This window comes from Corvus moneduloides, chromosome 1, assembly GCF_009650955.1.
Source record: "Corvus moneduloides isolate bCorMon1 chromosome 1, bCorMon1.pri, whole genome shotgun sequence".
Taxonomy (NCBI): domain Eukaryota; kingdom Metazoa; phylum Chordata; class Aves; order Passeriformes; family Corvidae; genus Corvus; species Corvus moneduloides.
Window position 1 is genome coordinate 105,380,408 of NC_045476.1, and position 24,734 is coordinate 105,405,141.

General features: G+C 34.2%; 1 protein-coding gene across 4 annotated transcripts in view; it reads left to right on the top strand.

Moving 5' to 3' along the window:
* RTTN (rotatin) overlaps positions 1 to 24,734 on the top strand; it is an 80,185-nt gene that overhangs the window by 36,747 nt on the left and 18,704 nt on the right. For all 4 annotated transcript variants that reach the window (XM_032121078.1, XM_032121069.1, XM_032121062.1 and 1 more), the window contains 13 exons: positions 102 to 321; positions 1,982 to 2,110; positions 3,440 to 3,547; positions 4,170 to 4,328; positions 5,659 to 5,730; positions 9,116 to 9,308; positions 12,031 to 12,113; positions 18,109 to 18,217; positions 18,897 to 19,095; positions 20,083 to 20,173; positions 21,457 to 21,610; positions 21,755 to 21,892; positions 22,742 to 22,953. In XM_032121078.1, the coding sequence (XP_031976969.1) occupies positions 102 to 321; positions 1,982 to 2,110; positions 3,440 to 3,547; positions 4,170 to 4,328; positions 5,659 to 5,730; positions 9,116 to 9,308; positions 12,031 to 12,113; positions 18,109 to 18,217; positions 18,897 to 19,095; positions 20,083 to 20,173; positions 21,457 to 21,610; positions 21,755 to 21,892; positions 22,742 to 22,953 (1,867 nt within the window). The remainder of the gene's footprint in view (positions 1 to 101; positions 322 to 1,981; positions 2,111 to 3,439; positions 3,548 to 4,169; positions 4,329 to 5,658; positions 5,731 to 9,115; positions 9,309 to 12,030; positions 12,114 to 18,108; positions 18,218 to 18,896; positions 19,096 to 20,082; positions 20,174 to 21,456; positions 21,611 to 21,754; positions 21,893 to 22,741; positions 22,954 to 24,734) is intronic.

Below are 24,734 nucleotides of genomic sequence, written 5' to 3' on the forward strand. Positions count from 1 at the left end.
ATGGTAAGACTGAGGCATTGGCCTTTGGCAAAATGGTTCTTTTCATTTCAACATCTTTATATTGATGGCTCATCTTTTTTGTTTTTTTACAATTAAACCAGAGAAGGCTTGGAACTTGCTGGTTCTTTCAGAACAGAGCTGGCTCTGAAGCTGCTTCAATGCTTAAGGCTAACAGATGCACCACATTTTTATGGACTTCCTTCACTGGAGAGAACATTACAAGGAATGGTTCATGTTACTGCACTTCCAGGCTGGAGTACCTATTCTGCTGCAGTTGAACCTGTCACAATTTGTAAGAAATATTTAACCGGTCTTCTTGAGGTAAGTAGCTTATGTTCTTGCTTAGCTTTTGGTTCGAATGCTTGTAAAGAACTGTGTAAATAATGACACTATGCTTTTTACAATGTGCTTTTAGTGAATGTCATCACTAGCAGTAGGTGTGGGAAAGATGCTTTTTCCTGCTAAGTGAATAGGAATGATACGGAGACTAGATTGAGTGATGTGTATCTGTAGTTGTGAAGACTGGTTGTATTGCATGTGCTTTCATCACTGGCTTAAGAAGTAATACAAAGTGACTGTAGTTTTAAGCAAGATAAAAAATACATGTGGTGTTTTTAATGACTGAAACTCTAAGAAGAAAAATGCAGGATAAATTCCCACAGGCAAAATCCACATATGAAAGGTGGTCTGGGAGAAAAGCAGCTTGTTAGGTAGGTTGTGAACTGAGAAAGCAGAAAAGAGGTAATTCAAGATGCTGCAGTTGTTGGAAAGACAAAATTTCATTCTTGTTTTCAGTGTTCTTATGTGTTTGCTAAGTCCGTGAACATGGTAGACAACTAGCTTTTGCTCCTAAAATTAAATCTTTTGAAAACTCCAATTTTCTTAAAACTTGAAAGGAAAAGCATAGTTCTGACTCTCTGTTTGTTTAACACATATTCAGTAATGTACAGTTAGAAGTTTTTAATTTCAAATACCAATACATATAATGAAAAAAATATAGTGTTTTAGGGGTCTTAATTTGCCAAGATTTCTTGAGTAGAAAGAAATAAATTTTTTAGACCTATTTGATTAGGTGAGCTCTGTGACTTGAAGTCTAGACTAAAAATGGCACCAAGGTTATAGATATTGTCATGCAAAAGAAAGATAATTACTAGAAAATATAAATATTATGGCATGAAATCAACTTGTGATGCATAAGCTCTTGTTCAGAAGAATTAGGCAGTTTTACTTGGCCCAAATTTGAAAGTAAAGGTAGGTTTCTTTTGCAGAGGAATGGAGAAAGTGGGCTTAAAAAAAATTTCTGTAGACCGGGACACTGAAAGAAAGAACAACAGCAAAATCCAGAGGTTTAAATCACCATGTTTTGTGGAGAAAAGTAAATCTAGAAGTGTATCTTCTAAGATTATTATTTTTTAAAAAGTATTTTGGGGTGTGTTTTGTTGAAAGCAGCATGCCTTTTATTTTAGTATGCATGGTTAGATATTTGGTCAGACGGTTTATTTTATGTTATGATCCAGTGACCTTTATTTCTGTTTATTAGTATTTGATATAGAAAGCTGATAAATTTATTCAAATCACAATAAAATATCTAAATGACCCTTTCCCTTGAACACAGAATTTTGAAAAGAAATTTTATTTTTCATTCCAGACATAGCAAAAGAAACCCTGGGTACAATAAATGAACTTTCACATCCATGAAAAGAAACTTTCAGGCTTCTATTCAACTTAGAGATTACTATTAAGCTTGACTGTATTCTTCATTTGAATAAAAAAATAAAAACCACAGATGTTCAGAAGTTTAAATGTATAGGAAAGCATTACATGACCAAATGACTCAGAAGTAAAGGAATTCTTACAATTCAGCTAGAAGTCTATCATCTTTTCATGAGTTTAAATTATGATTTAGTGTATAAGACAGTTTGTACTCTGTTTGTGTACTGTTTACAGTAAAGCTGTTAAGAACTTGTACCCCCACTCTTAGGTCATCTCATCGTTTTATGTTGAATGGGGGGGAAATGCCATGTCCTTCATGGGAAAAGGTGTTACAAAAAGCACAGTCCTTTGCTTGCTTCACTTATCTCACGAAATGATGGCTCAAGCCAAAGATACGGTGAGTGCATTACATTTGTCCTTATCTTGTCATTGGTGAGGGCTACATACAAAGAGATTTTAACTTCTGATGTTCAATGACAGTTTTCTGTCATGGTTTAGGAGTGGTACTCTCCAACTGAGGAGTGCTGCTAAAACCACACCACTTCTTACTCCTCTTTCCCCTCCAATTGGAAGCACAAAAGGCAAAAAAAGTCCCCCTTTAATCTCATTTGGTCTATAATCTTAGATAATGTACAGGATAGAGTATGGTATACAAAAAAGCTGAAGAATCAGTTCTAGCCATATTGAAATTGTTTCGTAAATAATTCTGTGGATTTTGAAAGGCCTTCTTTCAGAATAAGTATCATTTTCTTTTTTATAAAAAAAGAAGAATCAGGATTTTATATAGGATGAATAAATTTAAGAATTTTTAACATCATTATTTCTTCAGCCTCACAAACAACAGGCTTTCTAACATATGTTTAAACATTCATGTGTGTAGGGTTTTCACAGTTGTGTGTATATATATACATATGAAAGAATATGTACATACATGGAAAAAGGATTTTCAGTTAAGAGGAGCTATCACTATGCACTAGCAAAATTCATATTATGCTTTGTATTCATGTACATCTTTGAGAGCTAGATTTCTGAAAGTTTATTAAAAATAGCCTTTATCCTGAAGCAGTTGAAGCAAATTCAACAATTAAGTATTGTCATTTTAGAGAATTAAAATCCAGTCTTACTTATATCTGTGACAGCCATAAATGGAAACCTTTCATTGTGATCACGCACGGGTATAACTAGAAATTGCAGTGTACCTGCTTCTCCAGATTCCAGGTGTCTCTTTCTTCAGTTCTCTACTCCTTTTTCAAGATATTAAGTACTGGAAAAGTTTATTAAAATTGGGAGGGGACAGAGTTTTAAGTACACTGCAGGGAGACAGCAGCCTCCAAAGACTTAGATCATAAATGCATGGATGAAGGAGTGGACTTGAATTATTATTTTAGTATCATTATTATAGAGTAATATGTATAGTAGCATAATGATAAGTTTCATTTTCTTGTGTTTCTAAGTCATAATCTGTGTGTACAACAGTGTTACTGTTTAGACTGTACTAATAATTTTTAGTCTCAAAGTAATTGTAAAACCTGGCTGTTGTTTACAATTGTGTAAGCTAGTGTCAAATCCTTACAGAAAGAGAAATACAAAATTATCCTTCCTTCGTGCCATCAGTGTTAAACAAAAGTGGTTTAGTTGTAGTTGGTAGTTCACACTGTTAGTATGCTGGCATGGATTGAAAGATTTATAAAATAATTTCTTAATTTGTTTTCTGTTTTCTAATCAGGACTGGATATCTCTTTGGTCTTTGCCTTATGATAATAGTGAAGAACAAGTTCTGTCTCATCTAGGTCTGGCATGGCTGGTTCCTTTATGGGTAGATAGAGATCCTGAGGTTAGTTACTGTGACAGTAATTTCATATTGTATTGTGACCCTCAAGCATTTGAATATTTTTGATTCATTAATATATTTAACAGTAGAACTGCTGTTTCGAATTATTTAAAATGTTACTGACTATATCCTAAATAGCAGTAATAATACAGTAGGGAGAGTGTTTCCATGTAAACATCATCTGAGAAATCCTCCCTTACATCTTCTGTCTTCTATGCTTTCATTAGTCACTCACTATCATGACTCATAGGCAGTTTTCCTTGTCATTGCTGTAACTTAGCTGCAAAGCAGAAACACTTACATGAGCTAAAAATTCAGAGCAAATGTATTTAATACCAATCTGTTAAATTATGTGAGTTTGCTAAATTGACTTATTTTCAAGTGGTAAAATGTGAAGAATATAAAAGACTATCTTGCTTATTTTTGAATACTTAAAAATAATTTTATTTTCTCACTTAGTTGTCATTCTGAGTAGAGAGCAAGAGAAATACAGGAAAAGAGGTTGTTACTTTTTAAATTATTCCCTTAAGCTCCAGGTTCAGCTGATACAATTTAATAATTAAAAAAAAAAGTATTGCTAATTACCGTAAGAAATACCACTTTCTGTTGTGCTTATATGTACTAGGTCAGGTTTACAGCACTTGGAATAGGATCAGCTCTTACATCTCTTGAAAAAGGATGTATTGCTTTAGCAGAAAGCTGCCAGAATATTTCAGGAGGCCTGTGGGGAACAGTGATCAACATCCTTCTGGATCAAGCTGAATGTAGCATGGTACGCAGGGAGGTATGTTTCTTGTGTCCTTCTGCTGTTCTAGATTGTCAAGTTCTTTTTCATGATGGAGAAAAAAAAATTATTTTTTATTCTATACATCTATTATCTGCTGCACAACACCTGCTGCTTTGTAAGTTAAACACTACCTGATTAATATAATTGTTTAGCTGCTTATTTAGGAATTGTGCAAGAAGGAACAAATACAGATTACTTGTTTAAAAACAGAAATTATATGAGCAATATACAAGTGAACACATAAAACCTCCTAAGGCTTACTCAGTTAGATAAGTAGGTTGCTAAAGCATAACTGGCCTGATTTTAATGGCTCTTTGTAACATTTGTGAATGCTTTGGTACAAACTTACCACCTGATCTGCAGTATCTGTTCATTGCTGATATGAAGTACTTTGTCTAGGCACTGAGGTTTATTGGTGAGAACTGAAAGTCTGTACTATGGTAGAACAACACATAGACTTATATACTGATGTATTTACACTCTGTACACTTTATCTGAAATTTTCTATCAGTTCTAGTTGTAAGGTTTTCCTTCTGTTCCAGTCAATAGGAAGTAAAAACTCTGACACTCAGTGACTTGTTTTTTTCCCAGCTCTATTGCTTAACTAATTACATTTTCCAAAGTAATATTTAAATTTATATCTCTAAATGCTTTTGAGAATGTGTGCTTCATTATTTTAACTCCAAATTATTGTCTCTTAATTATAGTCTCTTAAGAGTCAAATTATTGACAAAGGATGGACAAAATATAAAAAAAGGAGTTTCAATCCATGCACAGACATGTGAAGTGTGTGTAATATAAATCAGAAAAACAAACATGCCTTGAATTTATAAAGGAAAGCATTTGAAACATGTCTTTATGTCCTACTGTGTTCCCCTCATTGTCCCAATTATTTTATAATAAAGAACCCTGAAACATGAGGTCATAAACAGTTATCTAGGTTTTTCTATTCAGTAATTTTTCCCCTAGTACTTCTTGTACTTGTAATGGATATTCTGTAGGATTGACTGTACTGGAACAGTGATGAAGGAATTTTATGAACAAATAAATTTGTTGCCTTGTGATTTCTATTCCATCTTTTTCCTTGTCCTTTTTTCTTAACAGCCTGCTCTTGTGCCATGCTCTAATGACATCTCTTGTAAGTGAAGTTTGAGGGCTTTCAAGTTACATCCTTCTAATTAATTTTTCCCAGCATGAACACAAGAATTCTGTGTATTTCTGCATATGTCTAAAGCAGTGAAGTAATATGTAGACTGTACTATTCAGTGTGATGTGGTTTTTTGAACTGATGGCTGGATGGCAATACTGATGCTTTAATTTCTTTCAGGCTGCTTTTATTCTGCAAAATCTACTTGTGATTCCAATTCCTACAGAAGACTTGAAAGATTGTATTTGGCAAGTGAGTGACTATTGCATTTGATGACAAAAGTCATAATGTCACAGAGAGATGTCATTTGGTATGAAAACTTGTGTCAGCATACATATAAAATACAAACTTAAAAAATTACATGTCTAAGGTTACGTTTTGGAAAGAGAAATAAATTAATAAAAAACAAACTTCTCTCAAACTTCCAGCAAGCTCAATAAAAGAACCAAATTTAGTTTGTATATATGCTGCATTTCATGAACGTAGTATCGGTGGGTTCCTAGGAAACTTGCTTACTTATATAGTATATCATGAATGTTTTAGGATAGAAATTGGTAATTTATTTTGCCCACACTTGGAATGTGGGTAAAATGTGATTTGAGGAGTATGAAGAAGAGGAAGTTCTGAGAATGTGATGTTTATAAAATGTTTTGAAAGAAAGAAGAAGCAGTTTGTCACTTAGGTCAATTTAAATGCTTGTTAAAGACAACCACTTGCTCAAAGCAGGGTGAACTAGACCGGGTTGCTCAGGGCTGTTTCCAGTTGGATTTTGAGTTTCTACAAGAATGGAGACTCCACAATCTGTCTGGGCAACTTGTTCTAATGTTTGACTACTCTCAGACAGAAAGCTTTTTCTTAGGTTTAAATAGAATTTCCTGTGTTTTAGTTTTTGCTCAACGCCTTTTCTTCTGTCACTGGATACCAGTGAGAAGAGTCTGTCTCCCTTTACCTTCTCTCATCAGATATTTATCAAACTGATAAAATCCCCTGGAGACTTTTCCAGTTCTGCCCTTGAGTCAGTCATCTCATTTTACTCTCAGCAAGTCTAGTTCATTGCACATAAAGATGTTTGGATCTTAGCCTGCAATTCAAAAAATTTTTGTGATGTTGCTACCTGTTCTTAATGTCTATCTCACTCCTTCCAGTGTGTGAGAGCCTATATGGGAACAGTGTATGTTAGTTCTTACAGAAATTTGCAGATGCAACAATATCATTTTTAATTTGTTCCTTTCTGCGAAAGATCAAGTTAGTGCTGAAAGACATTCCAGCTGTTTTACTAGGATAAGTTATCTGATTCAGCTGCACCCAAAATCAATTATGCTATTTCTTGCAGAGTTGAATTTTACAGAATGTGATCACATATACAGAAAAGATAAGACAAAGGAATATGTGGAAACAATTTTACAAATCTGGCCCTTGTTTCAGTCTTACTGCTTCTAATTTATCAATATAAATAGTAATTGTTTAAATTCATAATAGCAGGGGATTTACAAAAGGGCAGCCATTGTAAGTTGTCAATATAGACTCTATTAAAAGTTGCTTTTTAGTCTTTTTTTAAAAATTTCAATGACTGTGGTGAAGTGACAAAAATTGCATCCAGTTGCAGAATTCTGGATGAATTCCAGTGCAATTAAAAGAAGCTTTGAGTCAATGTGATTCTTATTAAGAACTGCAATTTAATGAAAATTGCTCGTCACTTAATAAGTGTTCATGCTGAAAGATATTATCAAAAACACTTTATGGTAACTGGTAAATTAAAACTGTTCAAAATACAAACAACAATTGAAACTGTAAGGTACCACCAGGATCAAGTTTTATATTTCAGAGTTACTTTTTTCCCGTGCACTGAGTAAGATGATTTGTCTGTTTCCTTTAATGCCAGGAAGAAAAGGAGGGCTATCAAATGGGTCTCGCTGAATAGTAGGAATACTGGGCCATAGCCAAAGTAGAACATTATCATTTTATCCTCTAGGCAAATAGGACTGGAAAAGGAAATAGAAACAGAGTTTGTAGGCCAGTATCTTCATGAGAATGTCTCTAGTGTTACTGTTGTCTAGGTGATCTGCTTTATAAAATTTCATTTTGCTATGTCACTTAAAAAATTTCCTATGCCACTCTTAAGTCATCAGTAAAGTCAACCTGTGTAAAGTATTCTGAGAGTGCAGCAGACTGTGTTGTATAAAGACTGCTGAAGTCAGAGCACTCTGTGAATGTAATTGATGAGTAACTCTTTCAAGGCTCCCCTTGTACAATAAAGTATCTGGCATGACTTTTGAAACTGGCAAAGACAAAACTGGGTAGTAAAATTTGCACTAAATTTATCAGTATTTCCTGAGTTCTCACTTGCCATAGTCTAAGTCTATTGCTGACAGTGTATGAGGAGAGATTTATAACTCATCATAAATAGTTCACTTGAAATCCTACATTCTGTGTCAAACTGTTCGTCATATCTGATTCTTCACTAGTTAGTGTAAAAGGCAAATAGTGAAAATAGTTTCTGGATTACAGAAACCCAAAAAGAATGAGAGTAACCATCTAAAATTTTGGTGATAACTTATCTTGTAATACGAAATAGTTTTACTGCTTCTACTAGATCTGGTTTTGGGTTTTGTTTTGTTTTGTTGGGAGATAAACTTGTAGTCAGTGTAAATGGAGGGGTTGGGGGAGAGTCTCTTGGGGATAAGTAGTGTTTTCAAATTACTTATTTTTAGTTGGTCCAACTCTGCTCTCTCCTGACTGCCAAAAAAGTTTCTAATTAGCTTGGAGAATTTTTCTTTCCATAATTTTAACTAGTTTATTTTTTAACTACTGCAAGATGCCCTCTAAAACTGCCTTTCTGAATGTAGTTGGTTTGAATTTTTCTGAGTTCTGCCTTCTTTGCACTTCTAATTTTATGGTCAGTCTAAACCAGATTATGTGTAGCTTAATAAAACTTTCTGGTTTTTTGTCTTAACATGGAAAACACTGTAGAAACATTTAACAAAGGCAGTCAACTGAAAATGTTTATTTGAAATATGACTAGAATCCATTATCTTAAGGTATAAACCCATTGCTCTAGGAAGTTTTCCCTGATTTAGTATTTTCCCAGTTTTTCCCTGTCAGTATTTATAAAGAAATAACTGAAAACCATATTTCAAAGGGAATTTTTTTTGTTTGTCTTGTTTTCTAAATAAATCTTTTCTCATAGAAGATTGACATAACTAGGTGTAGTATAATGACAGTATACTTTAGAGCAGGATGACTTTTTCAGGATATTTACTCTTATCAAAGTGTGCTGTTTTTCTAAGGAAAACTTTTTCATTACTTGATATCTGTAAGTAGAATTAAATGAGACATTAAAATTGTAAAGTGTACTGATACATTTATTGTCTTGAAGCCACTCATTTATAGCTTTTCATGAGTTTCTACTTAACTGTTAGCACACTTCTCAGGAGATAAATAGCTGATTTTGCTGAGCCAAGACAGCTTTTATAAAAGATTATGATTTAGCTCAATGTTAAAATTTGCATTTCATTTTTGGAATTTATTAGTTACAGCCTGTAAACCAGTGTACACACACATACACAGCATTAGCCTTAATTATTCTATGTAAAACATTTCTTTAAAGTAATGGTGTTTGTGGATTTCATGTCTTCAGGGTCCTTGTGTACATGATGAAGAATCTGGCCTCTCTCACACAGGAATACCTGCACTTAAGGCCCTTTTGTATCACTGCCAGTTCTATGAACAGGTGAATCAGATGGTGAAACACTGTTACCTGGGATGTTACATGTTTGATTTGAATTCTTACAAGGAAGACAACCTCAACATAGAAAAAGGTGGTGTAACTGGTAAGTGATGTTGATGTAATCTTATAGTATTTTAAACCTACTTAAATAACTTCTAATTTTGAGTCACTTACCTCCAATAATTCTTAATAAAAAGGAAACTAAAACTATATAAACCCTGCACTTAAATATGTTGTGGAGTCGAAATATTGCTGTGAGGATTTAAGTAAATAAGTTACTAGTTTAACTAGTTTGCATCTCCAAAAAGTTGAAAATGGAAAAGACATAATTGGTTCTGCAGTGCATTTTCTTGCAAAATATTGGCGGTAAAATACTTTTACTTATTTCCACTTTGTGACATCCAGTCAACTTTCATACAAGGAAAATTTGGGGAAAAGAAATATGTTGACTGCTTTTAAGACTCCTGTTTCTTGATGTGTTCAACTTCAAGGTCACATGAGTAGGAGTGGACTCTAATAATCTGAATTAAGCTGCATTCTAAGACATTCAGATATAATTTAATTCATAGACTGATGTAATGTAATACTCAGATTGGATTTATTTGTTTATTTTTAACCTGTATACCCTTGGGATATCTCAGATCTAACATTTATATTGACTAATCATTCACTGAACAATATTTCTAAGGCTCACTATATGATGCATTGTGGGAACACACGTTCTTGTCCAAATTATATGATGATCATAAGTTTAGAGAGCTAGGGGATTTTTCAGAGCTCAGTTAGTAAAAGCTTTCAAGGGACAGAAAATTAATGAGTTCTTTTTCTTTTCGTTCCTATTTGTGGGCCTAAGTTTCCATATTTTCATCTTTTAAGACTGTAGATTTAAATAGTTCTTTTTAAGTCGTCATGGGTGGACTAAACTTCAGACAAAGCTGTTTAGAGAAGCCCTCCCACTGAATCATGAGGTGGAGGAAGGACCCCCTTGCTCTCTTAGCTCCTCCTCAGAGTGGAGCCTGGGTGCAGCTGGATCCAATCCTAGACCCAGACTTTGTCAGTGGTTTAAATCTAAGGAATTATAGAGGTATGGTTGAACCTTTGACTTTATCCTGTAGGATTAAGGATGCCAAACCAGATATATTTATATAAGAATGAATGACTTACTATGCTAAATGATGAGACAAAAAGATCTTAATCAGCATTATTTGCTACACAGTATAGAAGCTAAAACTACTAGTATAGTACAGTATAGTGTGCTCTATTAAAGCAGCTGTATTACAGCTAGCAAAAAGGAAGCAATTATTAAGTAGAGATTGATGTTACTCACCCATACCCATGACCCTGGGCGCATCTCTTTTGCTCAGTCTGGAGGAGTGACCTTGAGGGGCATCCCCACCCAAGGGAGGAATCTCCACATGCACTTCAAGGGGTATTTTAGAAGAACCTGCTTTTTGAAAGTGGGACTGTACTTTGAGAGTTTAAAGTGATTGACTGTCAGTCATATGTCTCAGACCAGCTGTGCCTTAGGATTTTTAGATAAATGTGGCAGATATGATAAAGTATCCTTCAACTCACTATCAGGATGTTTAACTTTGGGCTTGACAAGTCAGGCAGGTTTTAACATAATTCAATACCAAAAGCAGCATGACACCCCCTCTCAGTTCACCACTTAGAGTTTTGTAAAGTAAAGTATTGTTTGAGTTGTTTTCTGCATTGCAGGCAGAGCATCCTGCTAAAGTCTGCATTTGTTAAACCTGTTCCAGAGGCATGAACAGAAGAGGAATTTCCCCAGCTAAGTTACGACTTTATGACAGACCCAAGGAAAAGAAGCATTCTTGGTTAACTCACTGAGAGAAATACCTCAGCAGTATACAAAATCCAAGATATTTTCCTGCTCCCATGGTCCTCTTATTTGTGCCTTTTGGTAGTTCTGTTAGCGATGCAATGTCTTATCTAAGAGTAACTCAAAATGTAGAATGATACAACTTTTGAGTGAGCAGTTGGGATAAGTTTTATCATGTCATTGCAAAGCAAAGCCAGAAAATACAGTATTTCAGGAATAAGAAACAAATTTTTTCTTTCTTTAGAAAGCGGAGAACAGGACCTAAACCCTGCTGGGTTTTTCCCTATGTAGTTTTCTCACATTTTTCAGGAATATAAAAAACTCATCTGCAAAGTTATGCTAAAAATAAAATAGTTCAGTTGAGTAATTAGTGAAGACACATATAGGACATCTACTTTTGTGGGCTTTGCACTTGCAGTCTGTGTAGTCTAGCTTTATTCTTTATTTTCTCTTCTAAATATATGAAAGTTTCTAAACTATTATTGACAGATTTGTGCTATAAAATTTTTGGCACTTTTTATTCTAAAACAGATTTACAAAGTAATTCTGCCTGTATTTTATTTATGAATATGGGTTCTCTTGAAACTACTTCTCTTAAAAAGTGAATTTGTTTGAAGAAAAGGACATCTGTTCATTATGTGTGTTCTTTGAGACCCCAGTATCTTCAATACTTTTGTACTCTTGCATTTTAACTAAAACTAAATCTGAACTATTTGAAATGACTAAAGGTTATGCAACTGCAGTTTGAGCGAAGTGTAGCTTTTTCTAGACTATGTTGCACTGAAAAACTTCTATTTCTGTTTATTCAGGGAATTTGATGGATAAGATTTCATAGGTGCACTGTGTGAAAACTTGTATTCTGAGATCTTCAGAAGGATAGCTGTGGTTGGCTACTTTTTCACTGAAACAATCCTTTAAAAAGCTTGTTATACTCTCTGCTGATCTTACAGTAATTTTGATTCTTATTTTTGTTTCCCTACAGATTTTGATGATTCTCTTAATCTTTGGAAGGCTCCACCGAGTCAGAGCAAATCTTCACATTCTCACTCAACATCTGAAACTATGGTAACTTGCAGAGTAATCTATTAATTTTAAATATGAAGTTGTTTGTAAACTGCTTTCAAGAAAATTAGCATTCTTAAAATTGTTTAAAAAACTCCAGCAAAACACAAAACCTGAAATTAGTCAGAAATTAGCTGTGAAACTAAGTTGAAATTCACTCCAATGTAGCTTTAATATGCTGAAAAACCCTTTCATGATTATTGACCTGAGCAAAAATAAATGAGATAGCTTGCCTTGACTAGCTCAGTGCATAAGGCAGTACTGAATTCTATAGCTTCCCACAGCAAGACATTTTCTCTAGAGATTACTCTTTAATTGGCTTTATTGACAAAATGCGGTCGTCTCCATTTCCGGTTGTCACTCCTGTTGCTTTTGTCCAAATTGTCCTTTCAGAGTGAACCTGTATTTACACAACACAGCTACAGAACTGGATCAATCAAAGCCACATAAATACATTGGGTATTCTGTGCGTGGACTATGAAAATGCTTTTGTAGAATTTAAAAGTGGCACAAGTGTTTGCAGGGCCCAAAAAGGACATGCAAAACAAAAAGCAGGTGGCTGCTTGAAAAATTTGTTTCTGGCTAGGATGACTACTGCAATGAAAAGCTGTCCACATGTGCCATCTTTCAAGATGGCAAATGCAAAGGAGGAGAAATTGAAATACATTCTTTCAGTTCCAGGGTGGACTTGCAATATCAGTTCAGGCTGTGGAGGAAGCTTTTATAACATTCATTAGTTACCTGATAAAAATCATGTATTTTTCAAAGACTGCGGTATAGCTCCAATAAAACTCTGACATGTTGCACTGAAATCCATTTTTTTGGTTTAATATTCAAAATTTTTCATTTAAGAATGACCATCTAATCTATTACGGAAGCCAGAATTTCATTGCTCAGAAATTTCTTTTTTCTTAAATAGATGCATGTACTGATGTGACAAAGGCTGATAAATTACAAGATCCTATATTTTTTTATTGATTAAAATTGCTATTCCCAGTTTTGCTGTGGAACATGGTAAAAATAAAAACAGAAAAACCAGTATTGAAATTTCATCCCAAAGTATTACACAAGTATAATTTCGTTACTCTTTTGATTCTCTCTTATAAATGTATTGCTGTCTAGTACTCATAATGTTATCTAGCATGTTTTTAATTATTGAGGAAAAAGTACAGTCTAATTGTAAGCTAAAATATGTAATTTTCAGACATTTTATTAATTAATTTGATGTTCGTTAATCTAAAACAACAATCCCCCTCAACCCCTTGGGGTTATTCTAAACACAAATATTCAAATTTGAAGATTAAAACCAAAATAAATGAAAGTGCATGTCAATCAGGAGGTATATGCAATCATATTTGCTGCTTAAAAAATATTTACATAAGAATCTCAGATTTTTTTAAAAGCAGTTGTTCCCAGATCGCTTTTTACTGAATAAATTGAGTACCATTTACTTAGAGGAATGAAAGTTGAACAAATTTCATCTTGTTTTTTTCATGTTACTTGAAGGCAAAATTAAATTCCAGCAATTCTTATCAGGGATGGGTGTCTAATGTACTTAAAATTGTGCTTGAGTTTTTATGAATAATTTTAGAGTTCATTACATTAAATTTCTTCAGCTTCAGTAGCTTAAAAAAAAAGAAAAAAAGGAAAAATAATTTGGAGTCAACTACATCAAGTTAATGTATTATATTTATATATGTACAGTAGCATCATAGTTTAACATAAAGACTTAGCTCTACTATTCCATTCAACAGATAGACAACTAATTATTAAAAGTGGAAAGCACAGTGTAGTACTAAGATACACTAATTTATGTCAGTCTTCCACATATTGTAGACTTCATACTTACTAAGCTTATGCTCTTACAGCTAACCACGTGAGTTTTATAGAAGTTTGTATTTTGTTTTGTTTTCCTTCTTTCCCTGACACAAACTCACACTAAGACTTTGATTGTCATTTCTGGAAGTTAGTTTAATTTCCATTTATCCTTCATGGACATTTTTAGCAACTGTAAAGTTTTGGTTTTTTTAAATTAACTCAGTTTCTTACCTTTAAAAAAATGCCAGTGCTGACGTGACAGATTGAAAATTTCCAAGCTGCAAGAGGTACAGTTCTGATGTTCCAATGCCACTATTATTAGGAGAAAAAAGATGGAGGAGCGTAACTTTAATGGAGTCTGATTGCAAACTGTATTTCAGAGCGCAGTTACCTGAAGTGTCTTATCTAGTGAAGTTAGGAAATACTTCTGAAAATTCAAACTTGTCCTGAAACCAGCCATTTGTAATTTATTCCTATATGACTTCAAGTTTTTGGGTTACAGTTCAACCCAATTACTGTTTTCATGTATGAGTAAAGAAATACAGTTATGAAGTCATTACAAAAAGTTTTTAGAAGTTTGTTGCTAAATGTTGGATGTTGATGGTGCCAGGAAGACATTGTTATTCCAAGCCCACGAGATGGCGTGCTTTCCCCATCACATATGGAAAGGAACCTGCAGGTCTTATTGAAGGGAGAAATGTGTTTTAGGTGCATTGCACAGATTGGATGAAAACGCCCACAAATACCTGAGAATGTAATCTTGGCAATCAAGCCAAGTAGAATTGTTTCTATTGAAAACTATTCTCTGATATTTTAATAACATTTAAAAAAAAAAAAAGGTTGATCTAGGTATGTCCATATCTATTCCTACTCCTAACATGCTATTAGTTTTCCCTGCTTTCCAGTTTCATGTAACCAGTACTTTATTTGAGATGTCTGCTATCATGAGCTGATTTCACATAGGGTCATATGACCTTAACTGAAAGTTGCAACTAAATTACTTTTTGGCTTCATCTTTTTTTCTCCATCCCCAATTATTTTCCCCAAATTTGCAGAAAGAAAAATTGAAAAAATTACAAAGAGTGTCAGAAATTTTACAGAGACCATAAGTAAAATTTTGCTCATTTTATGCAGTAAAGAATAGTTATGCGGGGATTAAATCAATGATTCAATGTAATAGAAGAAGACAGCAGAACTGGATTGTCTGTTCTGTGTTAACTCGTGTGGACTGTATTTTGTGTCTTTAAGATCCCAGTGGATTACAGATTTTTGTCAAATTCATCTTTATTTTTCTGTGAACTGGAATGTGGATACTGCAAAAAGGCTAGTTCTGACATGATTAATAATCTTGGTCTTTTATAGAATAAATAGTTTAAACGTTAACTCAGGTTATCATTAGAGAAGACAAATCCTTACTCTTGTTTTAACCAACATGTTTGGTTTGTGTTTAGTACGTATGACAAGAGATCACCAATCTGCGTGGAGATACCAACTTGCTTGACACTGCAAGGCTGTGTCCAGGACATCTTAGCAAAATGAGCAGTTATTAAAAAACTTGAGCTAAAAATTATTTGGGCTAAAGATCTACAGACAGTTCCCAGACAGCTTTAAGTCATGGCCATTCTTTCCTATGAAATCTTCTTGCTATTTTTTATGAAATGTGTGCTTTATTTTCTGGAACCGTGGTTACCAGAGTGTTATACAGTTAAGTGATTTAAACCTTTGAAAAGAGAACTGAATAGAATTAATCACTGCAAGCCTATTAAAGCAATGCCACAGGGATTTTTGTACTAGAGGTTAAGAAAAGAGCTTTTATTCCTATCTGGTAGATAAATGGCAAAACCCTCACATTTCTTCTGTGTTTCCACTCTGACAATTTTTGTATTCTTTTGAATTAGTTCTAATCTGCAGTTGTCATCTCCTCTCCACACACAGAGAACCTTTTCCCCTGTTATACCCCCTTCTAAAGTTTCACTGTTAAGCAAAACAATGCTTCATTGCTCCCAGGACCAATATGGTGGCAGTAGTAAATATCCTTTACTAAAGACTTGTGTCCAGTGTCCCAGACTTCCAGTTCATCCTTATCAAAGGTGATTTATAAAAGTGGTAATATCTTTTTTTTTTCCTGGAAGGCAGAACAGTGTGGAAACAACTTCATTGTGTTACTGTATGTTTTCTGTTATGATAGCAGAAAATTTATGGCTTTAATCTATTTCCCACTGTGAAGCAATTATCAATAATGATATTTTTCTAACTAGATAAAGCTTTTGCATTTTTTTAAATTTTTTTTTAACATAACTGAGAACTTCTTTTTATTTTCTTGCCCAAAGTGTTTAGAGAGTTGTAGGATAGAGAAAGAACAGTTGTATGGAGTAGCTGATACTGTTTACTAATATGTGAAAGGTTGTATAATTCATAATAATATCTGTAAGATGAATCTCAGTATAGTTAAAGTCTTTTTCTGGTTTTACTTGTTTCAGAAGAACCATATGGACTGTTAGAAGTTACATTTTGGGTTTGCACTGTTTAGGGAAAAGAGTTATGGTTTTTGTCACCTATTAGAATGCTTGGAATTGAAGTATAGTGCTGAATAAATGCAGAATTTGCCATGTGTCAAGATAGATTGGTTTGATATAAATAATGGATTTTAATAATTATAAATTAGCAAGCATAAACTTTAAATAGCTTATTTTAATTGGAAAATATGCTTTTTATTTGTGAAATCAAAATAGAATTTGAATTTCAGTCACTCAGTACAGTTTGGTACTGCATTTGGCTAATAAGAAAATTATTTAGCCAAGCATCATCCTAGTGTTTAGGTGATCCAAGCTCTGTGTGAATTCTGGGTTTTGGACACACCCCCAAATCTTACAGTAGCTTGTTTTAAAAAGTGTTACAATAACCCTCTGACTTTCTTGAGGAACAACTGAGCAGGCTTGACAAGAAAGACTCAAGACTGTAGGATGAACAACAGTGGGAGACCAGAGGGAAATGGGGGAGAAAAGGAAGTTACAACATGGAGGTTGCAAGGATACAATAGCTAGGAAGAGAGTGATATGTGATTTCCTTCCCTGCACCTGTTTTGTCTGTTAAGTCACTTTTAACCATTTCCTTGGGTAAAAATATATTCCAGATGTTATTCTAATAAACCTTTAAAAAAACCCCAAACCTTTGAAATATTTCAGTCTTCCTTAGAAAGCTCGCTGTGAGGAAAATTCTAATAACACCCTTCTTCAGGTTGTAACTGTGTAGGGATTTCTTTGGATTCCCCCACTTCCTGTATTCTTTGCTCCATATAGTGACACTCTTGAAGAAAATTGTCTGATGTGAATTGTCCATCGAGAAAATAAAAACCAGAAGTGAAAGAGTGACTTGACATGATAGATACTTGTCCTATGCTCTGAAACAGGTTACAGGTCTTGTTTCACAAAAACACATAATTTAGCTGGACACTTTGGGTCTTCTGATCTCAGGCTTGTGGTTTTAAACACAGTAGCAAGAGCATTAAGAACTTTTGAAAACACACAAAATTCATAATGTAAATAATGCAAAATTGGTAGGAGGAGCATGGTATGATGTCAGTACAGTTATCTACTGTCATTTAAACATCTCATATCTTCACTATGCAATGAATATATATAGGGATCACAGGATTAAGGTTAAGAAAAGTACCCAGAGTCAGAAAGACTCAGGGACGTCAACTTTGACTGATCACAAATGTAAGTGTGATATTTTTATCTGAGTGTGTTCTGGTACAAAGGGACAAGTGTTCATGTTCTCAGTAGAGCAAATAATCCATGAAAAATTTGAGTTTAAATGCTTCAGTAATGTCTTTCTATCTTTATCCAAATGTAGGTTGAGTCAATTATATGGATGAAAAAGAAGGATGGAGAGAAGGAATTTCCAGTAACATGGGCGTTGATCAGTTTTTAACTGAAGTGTTTCAGACTGTTCATATTGCCCATATTTTAACAGTTCCAATTATTGGATGTTTATCATATATACACACACATAGTGGACTAGGACAAAATTTAATCAAATTGATTTTGAACAGTAATATTTACATCGTATGTGGTTTTGTTGGTTATGATGGGTTGTTCCGCCTTCCCAAGCAGAATATAAATAGAAGACTAGTCTGTAAAAGTTGGAATCAACTAGTTTCCTTTTTATGACTTTCTAGATTCTGTCTGCATCACCATCACTGGGGAGTGTTACTGAGCTTCAGGCAACAGTTCCAAGTTCAGCCAGTTTTATTCCTGAAACTGTAGTTGATCGGCTTACAGCACAAGGCAAGTCGAGCTTGAGTTGTGTACCTAATGCTAAATACAGTGTATTCACCTGCCCATATTTCAGTATTTGTTCATGCTGTACATTGTACAACTTGCATGTTGCTGGAGCAGCGGATGCTTCTAGTGGTTGTTTTAGAAGACAAACATTAAACACTTTCTTTCATATTAAATTTGACAGAAGCAAGTGAAAATGGTACTGCTTGAAATGTAACTCAAGACTTAGGTTCTCTTCCTGGCATCTAGTCACGTTTTCAACACATCAATCATGGTGTAGCTGTCATATGCATACGTGCCCACAGGAGTGTGCATGCACACACATACACAAAGATGTATATATAATTCTCTTTATATGTAGATAGATAAAAACTAATATAATATAAAAAATATATTTATAATCATGTATGTAGTGAGAGCTATGTGCCAATAAAAATATTATTCTTTTAAAGAAAGGCCTGGGAATTTGCGTCTTTCCAAATTTGCTACTTATCTTTACTTAATGCCTCGTATTTCCTGTATCTGATTTCTTCTTTTTTTTGCATTCATTCCTGAGTATACAGTTTAAATATAGAGAGGACTTGGATGTTTTATGAAAAATAGAAATAAATTTGTTTTATGTAACTGCTGTAATTTAATATTTTGGTTGTTTTGGTTGCGTTTTTTTTTATTCAACACACTCTAGGTCAAAGTGATACAACCATAACAGAATCTCCAAGTGAACATGATTCTCCCATGTCTGCTGCTCTGTCTAAACAGCGTGCTGTAGTCACACCTGCCCTTTTGTCCGCTGTTTGCAGCCTTCTGCACAATCTGCTGGTTGTCATGCCAAAAGATACTGGAATTGCTCTTCAACAAACACATTTGCTAACAACTCTCAGCAGGTATGAGATCAATAACTGTTGAACTACAAACAAGGTATAGTGATAGAGGTTTAAAAAATCTTTGCATGAGATCTACCCATGTTTCTTGCTAAAACTGTTAAACATATTGATCACTTCTTGCTCCTGAAGTGTTCAAAACTGCTTTTTAAAAAAAAAAAATACAATCAGCTGAAGAAAAGAATCAGAATGATTTCTTTTTTTTTCACAGAATAGGTAGTCAGTGATTCCATTTGTGGTCTATGTCTTATACAGGACTACTGTGTTCTTCTCGTGATGTTTGAGGTTCTTGTCAAGTATTTCGAATTACAGATCATTTCAGCTCATTTTATGATTTTCTTCTTTGAATTGTATGAAATATTTTGAAGATGAGCCAAGGATTCTCACACTAAAAGAGAGTAAATAGAACTTGCCAAATTCGGCTGATAGATCCTAGTGTTTTACTTCTTCTTAAAAGGAGGAACCGCTTCAAAGAAGTCTTCAGATTTTATTCCATGTTTCCACTTCCATTATAGCAAATTCTTTTGTCTGTAAAACGTGTTTGGGAGTCCTGAAGTGCAGCATGAAAAACTAGTTCATTTTTTGGTAAAAGTTTTCAAGAGCATTTGTAGTTGCTCTACATGCTCCAGTTAATGGAAAAAATGAAACACAGACAAACAAAAACCCCCAACGACCCTCATGTGAGTGCAGCTTATATGATCATAGAGCTGTTTATTCTTCTAGAGGAAAGAAAATAAGAAATCAAATAGGAAAAATTTATTTTTGCCAGTACAGTAACAGCTATTGGAATTTATATTAGTCTAGCTATTTTGAAGCAACTTACTGCTACCATAGTTGCCATAGACTTTCTTAAAATAGTGGGGTTTACCAGTAATTGTGTCTTACTTTATTTTTACTCTGTTTATGTATATTTTTCTCTTCTCTGAAATGTTAAGTTAATAGAACGTGTAATTATTTAACTGTATTTCTAACCAATTTATTTTGTTTTAGTCTTGTAAGTGCTAATCTGATTGAAAGATGTATCTTGGAACTGAAGGCTCCATTGGGTCATCGATGTCATACAGAACATGTAAAAGCTCAGGTTAGAGAAGCATTTGTTACTTTCTAATTTTTTATGAAGTTATGAATTTAATTATGTTAGCCTAATTTATGATCATTAACATAGTCCAGACAAACTGCTATAGGCATTCATGTGAATCTTTGTGCTTTTGACAAAGCTTAAGTGAAAATAAACCATTTTATTCAATGTAGAAAAATTAATTTCTGTGTTAGAACTATAATTAGGATGACCAAACTGAAAATTAATTGTCTTTAGAAAGTAAAAGTTAAGTTTAGCCATTGAAGAAATTCTGTAGTAGAGTTTTTTTGTTTGTTACTGAAGTATGAGCGGATACTGCAACACGATGTATCAGACAATGAGGCCCGTGGAAAAGAAATATATATGGACAGATTCTTGGTAGATGTTTCAGAGAGATGTTTATTTCTTCAGCTGCATGGCCGGAGCTCTGCTGAGGAACTGCTCAATCACGGGACCAAGGGTCCTTCTGCCCGCGCAGGGAACACAAACCAACCAATGGGAACGAGGCTGAGCAGGGACAGGGAAACCCCGTGTCTGTGCCCTCAGGGCCCCTCTCCCAGGGCTACACGGCAGGGGGGGAGGGACCCCAACATGAGCCAGATACAGTTACTGACGCATTGGATATTTATTGTCTATAACAAACCTAGCTGCTTTGCCTTGTCTGTGATCCTGCAGACACTTACATAGTTCTCCACTAATTTTGATGTATGCAAACTATATAGGGTTACTGCTGATAGAACTACCTTTTAATCAAATTTATCTCTGTATATACAATATGTAGAACTTACTGTTTCATGACATAGCACCATTTCATAGCTTCTGCTGCTCTGCATTCAAATTTATGTTGAAGAAAATTACTCCTCTAATTAAAGAAATGTGTTTCTACAGAAAACTTACGAGAGTAAATAAATATGTCAGTTTCTGTTTCTAGGAAGACAGATGTATTCCTCAGTATTAATGACCATTCTTATGTTTTTCTTTGTGAGCTTCCAATGAGTATGCTGCTGTACATGTAGCAAGAGTCGTGACCTTTGCACAAGGAGCTTTTGCTTTGTTATGAGAAAATTGATTGCACGCATATGTTTCCAGACTAAGGTTTCTGTTTCATCTTCTACAGTAAAAATTAAGAGAAACATTTTTAATTTTATGCCCTATTATTTATTTTAAGTGCTGTATATTAATTCAAGATGTTATGAATTGGTTGATGTAATGTGAGTAAATTTAAAATAATGTGGAAGGTGTAAATATATGGCTTTATTTGATATCTTTCTACAAATATTTAACAGGTCTTGTTACTACTTCAGTACGTGTCATCTGTGTCCAGGCTTCTAAAATCATGTTTATTGGTGGACTCTCATCTTGTAAGCCAGGATGAACTGTTGAAACCTCTCTTGGGGAATACCTTCAAGATTCTCACCGTACGCCCCAAAGATGGGTTAGGTAATGATGTACTTTCCTTTATAACCAGACAGAGGCAGGTCTTCATTTACCTACCACCTTCACGTAAATGGACAGGTGTGGTCAGGCTCAGCTTTCCAGGTTTGTGCACAAACAGTTTGATTTTTTTCTGTGTTATCTTTGCAGATACCGAGTTAACGTCTGTACTTCATGAAACATGGGTAGACTTCTTCAGCTTTCTAGCTACATTACTGTGGAAAAGTGGCCAGATATCTTTTCCATCTGTGACAGCAGCCCTTGCAAATCACTGTACAGCAATAATTGGTAATGACTATTCCTGGATGGTTTTTTTCCTAGCAACTAATCAACAAATAGAAAAGAGAGTCTTTCCTGTTTAGATGATATTAAGTAATTACTAATGAGATATCCACAATGAAAACCAAATGTGTCCAGAGCCTGACTGACTTGTTTTGTTTTCTTCACATGTATGGATTAGTGATTTTAGTTGTAAACCTTAACCAAATGTAGCATTTGTGAAATGATCCATTAGCACTTCAATTTTTTCCCTTCTGTTTTTTTAAATACCTTGCATAAAGGAAAGCAAAGTTTTGAGGGGAGATAAGAGACATAAGAATTCAAGATTATTATACAGGGGTTTGTTTGTTTCTTTATATTTTAATTATTCTTATGTTAGTTACTTGCATAGCTAGGCAAGATTCTGTGAAGTGCTTCAATACTGGAGTATGAGCATAGTCCAGACAAGCTTGTGCATGTTAAGAGATCTAGTGAACCCAAATCCAGTTGCAAATAAAGTAGCTAATGGATACTGTTTGTTTTATGATGTAAGCTGCTGATAAAGTGAGGAGAGTTCAAAAAATTACTGAACAAATGAGTGATTTGAGTGAAATGGAGATTGCTTTTTTGTTTTATAGTAAAATGAATGCAGAGCAATTAATTCATTCCACCCTTATAAAACTCAAACTTTTCTTTCTTAGGTTTTTTTAAAGACTTCTTAGATGCATAGAATTTGTAGAATTCCTTGGGCAGTGCACAGTGTAACTGCTTCTGGGTTCACATGCTTTCTTTGATAAGTCTTTCTGTGTTCTAAAGTATACTTGAGCTTTATTCATAATGAAATGTAAAAATTTTAATTTTTTTTGTTTAACCTTTTAGATACCATTTCTGATTGTATTCATCTGTCTACCACATATCCTGCTTTATATGTGGCTAGTTTACAGTTCCTCTCTGTCCTTTTGAATGAGGAAGGAAGAAAACAGCTCCAGGATAAACAGAGTGTGTGTCAGAATCCAACTATTAGCTTTCTTCTGGATCACACTGAAGGATGCCAGGCACCAGTAACTCAACTTACTGCATTAATTATTCAGGTATTTAAAATTTGACAAAGTGATTTCAGGATATATTTTTGCATTTTTTATTCTTTTACCTCTTTTATATTTAATCCTTCCCTTATTTGCGGATTGGTAAAATGTCTTCTGTCACTTAGTAGTAAGCAAAGTTATATGTGAAATCTGTGTCTAATTTGTTTTTCCTCACAACTTAGTTCTTTTATCTATATACTTATTGTCCTTCTTTAAATTATGTGCAGTTGTCACTGTAACAGTCATAGTGATCTATGATTAGAAGTGTAGTGTTTTTTCTGAATGATGCACATTTTATATAATGTAACTTATGATTTCTATAAGTCATTGTCTTAGAACTATTTTTTAAATAAGTACCTTAGTACTATTTTGCTGTGTAAAATGTATTTTTGTTACATTTATTGGTCATATATTGGATGGTGTGACCAAAAGAATGCTCTCTTAGCATTCATCTCCTCTCTTCCTATGGATGCTGAATTCTTGAAGAATAACCTTACTCCTACCAAGACTTGTCCTGGTATTTGTCACAAACACTGTGTTCCTTTGCTTCTCTGTTGCAGCACTGTGGCTTTATCATATCTATTGGGGCATGGTATTCTGTCCACTGAGAACTTGCTGTGTTTCAGGGAGGAAAAACTTCCCCAGACGGTCTTTCTTGGTCACTCTACCGGCCACTGAAACCAGAATTCTCTGGTTTTGGCAACTAATTTCAGATAATTTCGGTGCACAGCATTTTCCTGTGAGGACACGATTTTCAGGGACTCAAGCAAAACAGGGGCACTTCATTCAAATCCCACAGTTTACTAAATATCCTGCTAGGTTTTTGTATTTAATGTTTGCATATGTGCCTGAAACAAAACTCCTTGGCTCTGGCACAAAAAGTGTGGTTGCATGAGAGTATGTCTGATAAAGACATGTAACATTCCTCTGTTTTCATACAAATGTACGTAACTGCTTATTTTCATACAAGTGTACATATCTGCCAACAAAAGGGGATGATTCTTACAGTGACAGCAGAAAAAGTTGATGCAATGAAGAATGAACTGCAGCCAGGTCAATGAGAGGACATCAGACATAGTTTGAGTATTGTAAGAGATACCAGCTTTTAACATGCTTTTTAACTGTTCAGAGATGTAGATAGGCATTGCATTTTGTTCATAAAAGAGTTCAAAAGATACCCTATGCTCTCTGGGTCCTTACATAGCTGCTATGATCTCCCAAAAAGGATAACAGAATTAGGAAAGAAACAACTTCAGTTTTTTAGATCAAAGTACATGTATTTGTTTACACCCCGTCATGGTGATCATTGTGAGGACAGTGGAATGAGGAGCCCATGGGATGTAAACTGAGCTATTAAAACAACAAACACCTAAACAAAATCACCATAAAAAATGGAAGAACAACACAAAAGATTTAAATATGGACTTTCTTCAGGAGAACCACTCTTAAAGAGAAGCAGTCAAGCAAATAATTGGCTAATATAGAAAAGGATGAGAGATTTCTCAAACAGTCATCCCCATTAATCATCCTAAATACATAAAATCTACAGAATACCTGATATATGCAGTGGCAAATGCTAATTTAATACCCAGTGTGCAGGTGTGAATATTAGTAGACCAGGTCTCAAATTGGTATTCATTATCACATACAAGACATAGAGTAAGTGCACATGCTGACTTTGAAAGGCTTTGATTGTTTTGTGTATGTAAATGTTAATCCTTGTGTACATGTGTTTAAGATCAGAAATAAAATTAATAAGGAAATCATAATGTATACATAAATTTTCA